This window comes from Nelumbo nucifera, chromosome 2 (genome assembly GCF_055504915.1).
Source record: "Nelumbo nucifera cultivar China Antique chromosome 2, China Antique-T2T, whole genome shotgun sequence".
NCBI lineage: Eukaryota > Viridiplantae > Streptophyta > Magnoliopsida > Proteales > Nelumbonaceae > Nelumbo > Nelumbo nucifera.
The window spans coordinates 37,530,226-37,537,374 of NC_142650.1; the positions used below are offsets into that span (position 1 = coordinate 37,530,226).

Sequence of the window (7,149 nt, forward strand, 5' to 3'; positions counted from 1 at the left end):
TGGCTACATGTTTGGAGGAGAACATTTGCTGAAATTTGTTGAATTAGGCTCTGTTTGGAAAGAGTACAAATATTATAATACAAATTTTAAGGTTTTGTACTCTACATAATTATATTTATATTCCTTCCAAACTGAGCTTTACATGCAAATTGTGTCGCATAAGGCTTCCAAAGGATTGCATAGAATCAACTACAAGATAGATCCAAAATGGTTTCATCTATATTTGGTTCAAATATAATTGCAGCTGTTTTTACCCTTCATAAGGATAGCCACATTTAGATCTTGAGTGAGGGATCCGTTTCTAACTGTGTCAATTTTGGAACCTTCCAAATATTATTGACTAAGATGTAGTCAAATAAATAGGTCGGTCCATTTTGGGATTTATTACAGAAACCGAAATATCGGAATATTGTCGTTAATGACAGTTGCAGAAATCCCTATATGAAAACAAGAGAAGGAAAACCACTGTGCGATCACAGAGGGTCCACGTCTTCACTGTTGGATCCTTTTTATCTTGCCAAATTCAGAGTCCACCGTGGAAATCTTCAGAATTGGTCATCAATAAATATCTGAACGGATATTTAAGGATGCGATTGTAGGTCCCACCGAGACATTTTTTATTTTTTTCGGTAGAAAACCAGAAACATACAGGATGACAGGAAACAAAACAAAACTACAGAGAACCAAAAAATAAAACTAATCGTCAGGAACAGGGGAGTCCTGATCAGGAACACCTCTAAAACTTGGGGAAGCCAGGAGGGGATCTCCATTTAGCTACCAAACTAGTCTTACCTTTGGCAGCAAACACATAGCTGTCAAAACTCTGCTGCGATCAACATGCGGAAACACCACGTTTGTCCCTGCAAAGCTGTAAATATCCTGTAACAGAGGCTAAGTCTCTAGAGCAAAAGAAAAGGACTTAACAGATAGATTTCTGACCACATTCACAGTGTCACATTCAAATTTGATAAACACAAGACCCAGTCTTTTGGTTGCCAAACAGCATTCTCTAATTGCAAAAAACTCTGCAAATTCAGCTGAAACAACCTTACACACACCACAAAAGGCTAACAAAACAGAACCAGAACTGGTCTTTAACACAAAACCAAAGCCACTTGAATTTTCAAAGAAGCTGTCATTCGTTGTTGCCACACAAAAACCAGAGAAATTTAGCTTCACGAGGGAGGATTCCTGTCTTGAAGGAGAATCAATTGGGGAACAGTTTGTTGATTCTCGAAGGGAAGCTTTCCTCACTGCCACCATCAACCTGTTAGCATAAAAGGAGGTAAGCATTGGGTTAGGATTTACACCGTTAAAACAGCAAATTATTTCTTGCTTTCAAGATGAACCAGATTAAGTAGACTGGAGACACAATAGCTTGCATTCCAACCTCCCCTGTGGGAAGGTTCTGAGAAAGCCATAGTGACCACCAATCTGCAAAAGAGTTTCAAACACTCCCACCCAAGGCTGCGAAGTTAAAGAAGCAAACTAGGAAGCTCTGGCATGATCACAAAGTTGAACCGCGTGAATAGTAGATTCGGTACTACTCTCACGGACTGGGCACAGATCATTCTCCCCAATCCCTCTTCTCCGAAGGGCCTCCAACTGCTAAACTATTTTGACAGCATCTCCACAAGAAAAGTTTCAATTTTGGAGGAATCTTTAACCTCCATGTTGCTTTACAAAGTTTTGGGGACAAAGGCCCTTGAACATTCCCAGAATCTACTGAGAATATCAGATTTCTGGCGAGTTCAAATCAGCCCCCACAATGTCCCACAACACATCCCCGCCGTATTTTGAGAATATCTCCTGATGATAACATCATCACTTTTAAGATTATCATCAAAGATGTTCCCAATACACTGCAGGAATATACTGTAAGACGTTGTCGGGGGCTGATTCGGTCTCATTTCTGGCTACATGAAAGGCAGACTTAACTGAGAATCGACCCTTGGGATCAGCCACCCATATTAGATTGTTTGCGCCTCCTGATCTGAGGAGACTTGATCTGCTCCTCCCACTGGCGCCTCATATGCACATTCTACTACGCATTGGGAACATCTCCCATACTTATTTGTTATTATTCGCGGGAAATGTTCTCAATGCACGGTGAATGTACGCGCCCATTTATGAGGAGCAGATCCCGTCACTGATCTAAGGAGTGAGAGAAGCTGTTCTCGAATTCTCAGAAACTTTGGAATCATCCCATCTGTGAGTCTAAGGGTCAAGATCAAACACTCAATTCACCTGATTTGGGTTTGGCTTTGGCTCCATTGGTTTAAAACCCGGAAGATTCAGGATCCACGAGTCATCCCATATATTAATGTTAGTCCCATCACCAACAGTCCAACATGCTCCCTCTTTTAACACATCATTTCAGACAATTCTTCAACACTAACAACCGATCTTATATAATTTGATATCTATCTCAACTAATTATACGTACTGGGGCCCAAAAATGTCGCGCTTGATCAAGACCGGATGTGAACTCATAAATTTTCAGTGAGTCAACCGAATAGACGGTGAGATCGTACTGGCGGAGCTTAATCTCTGTAGTCTTCATACGGGAAAAGATAAGGTCAGAAACTGAGAATGATTGTCCTTTCTTACCCGTACAACGGAAAGGTCGACGCCGCAGTGTGGTCCTACATCTTCCGTCCAGTGCCGTTAGCTGACGTAATTAATTAATACGACCTGTCGACCTTGTCTCAGTTTCGAGTCCGGATCTTCATGGCTACAAAGAAAACGATAATACCCTTCTCAACTGTGCACACAGAACTCGGCATTCTCATGGACATTTTCGTCTTTCCAAGTCATGAACGAGGCTCAAAGAACACCCTTGACACAGATCATACGAATATGGCTCCACATAATACATCAATCTACACCGTTCACATGGTATCAGGGTTGGACAGGGGTAAATGTAAAATGTAACATGGAAGGCGTGGGTTGGTGAAATAGTAATAAAATAATTAACTAGGTGGGCCATGGACCATGGCCCATTGTTCAAGTTCAACAAATTGATCCCTTCGCCTCAGAATATCCAAATCGACTAATCGGAATCAGAAGCAACCCTTTGGACAAAAAGATAAAGCCCAGAATAGCACAGCTCCCGAGGCCCAAAAGCTGATGGAACGGACCGGGGGAGTAGAGTTGAGTTTACGATGACCGTTTTGGTTTGGTTTCTGGTTCAGGACTCTGGTAGTCCTTTTACCTCTCCGCACGAGGCCCAAGCTGCTCAGCGGGAGGGGCGCCACTAAACTTCTTCAAGGACAAAATTACCCTGAATTATTGACAGTTGACGTCTTAGCATAGGTTTTGCCGTTGGAGGTCGGCTCTTAACCCTTGGGAGTTCCACAAGACTTGAGACACCGTGGGATATCAAAGATCAAGGGATGACGTCGTCCTTCTGAAGTTTCAACATCCCATTCTTTGTCTTTGTTCAAAATCTCGTCGATAGGCATGAACCCACCAATTACACTCTAAAAATTACGAGAATGCCATGAGGTAGAATATGATACCATACTTCAGCAACCATAGTTTTAAAAGATTGAGTCGACAGTTTTACAACTAACAAGCAAGTGATGGTGGATAGACGGTTTGGCTTGGCCAATTAATTACTGTAGGGCTGTCTATTTTTTTTCTGTGAATTTCACGAATCAGGATTCAGAAAACAACTGCTGAGATCTAATTACGAAAATACCCCTAATGGGGAATTGGTTTCCTAGACAATCATACATGATACAACCAATATAATGATATATGGGCATTTCCGTCCGAAAGCAATCTCACAACACCGGCGTTCTTAACTTCTTCCCCTCGCAGAATGTGATTGATAACCTACACACACTTCCCATACCCATGAGCTAGCGCAATCCGTCTGGAAAGGAATGCGGGACCCGCAGGAACCCAAATTATTTGTTTATTGGTATCGACGCCATAAACACCGTAGTAATAGAACCTTGCAACCATATGATGCGGGGACTGTCGAAGATTCCGATCGGATGGTGCGGAAGTCGTGCTTAAATGAGCAAGGGCTCTGAGAGGTACTTCAATAATGGAGAGAGCAAACAATTAGGCCCATCATACGTGGGACCCACGTCGGCAAAGACAAGTGACAGCTATGCTTTGCAGATCGCATTTAAACTTAAAAAAGATTTTAAATGGCTAAGGACGACCCACGTGTCTCCCGTGGATTCGTCAAGGACTTGATTACTCTCTTCTCTCTATCTCTCTCTCTTCGGAAGACGAAGAGCAAACTGAAAGTCCGAGAGAGAGAGAGAGAGAGAGAGAGAGGAAGAAGAAGAAGAAGAGAGAGATGGCCATCGACGAAGAAAGCGGCAAGGGATACCCGGCGAGTTGGAGCTTGTCGGCAAAGCCCTGTGATTCGTGCAAATCGGCGTCGGCCCTACTGTTCTGCCGGGCAGACTCGGCGTTCCTCTGCTTCAACTGCGACGCCAAGGTTCATGGCGCGAACAAGCTCGCCTCCCGGCACGAGCGGGTCTGGATGTGCGAGGTCTGTGAGCATGCCCCGGCCAGTGTCACCTGTAAGGCTGACGCCGCTGTCCTCTGCGTCACTTGCGACCGAGACATCCACTCGGCAAACCCACTCGCCCGTCGGCACGAGCGAATTCCAGTCGTTCCGTTCTACGAATCGGCTGCCTCCGCCATGAAATCCAACGTAGCCAACCTCCTCGTTCCTGATGGTCTCCTCAAGTCCTCGGACGAAGATGACGATCGTAACGACAAAGAGGAAGACAACGACACCTGCCGCGAGGAGGCCGAAGCTGCTTCTTGGTTACTTCCAAACCCAAACCCTCCCAAACTCATGGAAACACCCGATCTGAAGTCAGGCGACTATTTCTTCTCCGACGTGGATCCTTATCTCGATCTCGACTACGGGTCGTCCATGGAGACGAGGTATCACCACCAGAACAGCGCCAATGCTGATAGTGTAGTTCCTGTGCATACGAAACCCCCTCCGCCACCACTGATGAACACCTCCGATCGCTGCTTCGACATGGGTTTCTGCCGATCCAAGCCTTCTTACGGTTACACCACTCCAACACTTAGCCAGAGCGTAAATCCATATCTATACAAGCTCCAACTCAAATTCACTTTTTCCCCCAACTCTTTTTCCCTGATTTTGGTTTCTCGGCTTTCGTTTCCAGGTATCTTCGTCGTCGTTGGACGTTGGAGTAGTGCCCGACGGGAACAGCAACGCGATCTCGGATATAACGAATCCGTTCGGACGGAAAGGCGGAGTGGATGCGGGCGGGGGGAATCACGGAGCTCCGCAGTTGTCGGGGATGGACCGTGAAGCAAGGGTTTTGAGGTACAGAGAAAAGAGGAAGAACAGAAAATTCGAGAAGACGATTCGGTACGCCTCGAGGAAAGCCTACGCTGAGACGCGGCCTAGGATCAAAGGTAGGTTTGCGAAACGGGTGGAGATCGATAGCGAAGTAGATCGAATCTACTCCTCCACCGCTGCTTTTATCGCTGATACTGGCTACGGTGTCGTCCCTTCGTTTTGATCGAAGGGCCATCAATCATGTCCTAAGATTACTTGTTAGAAACAGTTTTGATGCTGTTGTAGTTTGTATTGGTAATTAATTAATCAAATTAATTATCCCGTATAATATACTATGTGATTATCAGAACGTTTCATCGGTGGAATACTAACCGTCGATTTGCAGAATATATTGCATATGTTTTGTTCCTGACTCTGTGAGAAGCATGGTATAAAAGCCCATAGCTAAACCTTTCGCCCTTTCTTTATCTCTTTATGATCTGTTTCTGAAGCGCTATTCGTTCTTGGGTTGTTCCAAGTTCCAAGCCCTGGTTTATCTTTTAAGAGTTGAGGTTTTGCTGGGACCTGGGAGTATAATAATATAATATTTTGTTCGAATTCAACGCTGTTTGATGGTTTATGGGGTATTATATGACAACGATGTATCTACCGTTGATTAGGATTCTATTCGCCATTTGAGAAACAGGCAAAAAGATTCCAATCCAATTGCTCCTTGCTAAATAACAATATTTCTACGATAAAGAATGCTTTTTTGTATTGCCAGTTGCACAAGAGTACAAGATATGTGTCTCCGAGATACATGCAGGGAAAGAAAGGATCTGCAAGATTAAAGATGCTGGTCTGATGGGTTGCACGCTTATATTTACTATCGAACATGTTGTGTCTCAAAGAACCAGACAGCAAACCCAAAAATGGGTCAATTTGGTTCAGACGGATTAGCAAACTTTAGTCGAGTAGATCAGAGTTGAACAGTTATTGAAGCGCAGATAGTTAACACTCTTCTGGTTTGAATTGTACCGAAAAGAAAATTGGTCTTGCTATGTTTTGGTTCAACATGAAAGTGGCACGAGGCTTAGTCCGGTTCAACCTGGTTTACCACCTAATTGAGCCTATAGGTTGCTGTTCAGGTGTCAAGGTCAAAAACCGGTTTGAATGAATCATCGATCATCAGTGTCAGACTGTCAGTGACGTGAGACTTGAACCGAACCGGAACCAGTGACCTTTCTGACTTCCGGTTAAATGACGGTTTTCATAAATTGAATGGGCAAATCATCCGATTAATCAAAAATAAAACCGTGACTATATATATATATATAGATAAATGCGTTTTAACTGTGGATGGAATCTTTTAAGTGGAGAGTACGTGGTCACAGTCTCACAGACTTTTGAACGCGAAGAAGTGAGGGAGTCCTTGTACAAGGAATGGATTTGGCCAATTGGGTAACCTTAGTTCAAGGAATAGATGCCAATCTAGGAGAGAATAAAATTGCAAAGAAATTGACCCACCAGATTTTCTCACTTTATTTAACAACAAAGTCTGTGAAAAATAGCTAAAAAGCCCAAAAGGTTTTCTTTTCTATTCTTTTTTTTTTTATTATTCTAATCAGATTGTGTATCTGAAAAGCAGTTTACTGATTGAGTCAATCAGAAAAAGAAGTCCTTAGATCTAACACTGTAACCCACATAGGAATCTTCTCTATGGCAGCATGATTGGGGCCCAAAAGCAGAAGGACCTCGTGTGCCCTCAAAATTCTCTCCATTCACGGTCTGCTCCAACATGTCCTCTCCAATGTAAGGAACCTTTTTTCTTCCCCAATCTGATCTCAATCCGATTGTCA

General features: G+C 43.6%; 1 protein-coding gene and 1 long non-coding RNA gene across 2 annotated transcripts; one reads left to right on the top strand and one right to left on the bottom strand.

Moving 5' to 3' along the window:
• Positions 1-506: 506 nt before the first annotated feature.
• On the bottom strand, positions 507-3,362 carry LOC148802118 (uncharacterized). The gene is made up of 2 exons (XR_016082312.1): positions 2,447-3,362; positions 507-1,267 (listed from the first exon to the last, which is right to left on the bottom strand). It is a non-coding gene; the product is annotated as an uncharacterized LOC148802118 (long non-coding RNA).
• Positions 3,363-3,514: 152 nt separating this feature from the next.
• Positions 3,515-5,720, top strand: LOC104599091 (zinc finger protein CONSTANS-LIKE 5-like). The gene is made up of 2 exons (XM_010261460.2): positions 3,515-5,080; positions 5,172-5,720. The coding sequence occupies exons 1-2, from the start codon at positions 4,319-4,321 to the stop codon at positions 5,532-5,534; spliced, it is 1,125 nt and encodes a 374-aa protein (XP_010259762.1). The 5' UTR covers positions 3,515-4,318; the 3' UTR covers positions 5,535-5,720.
• Positions 5,721-7,149: the final 1,429 nt, after the last annotated feature.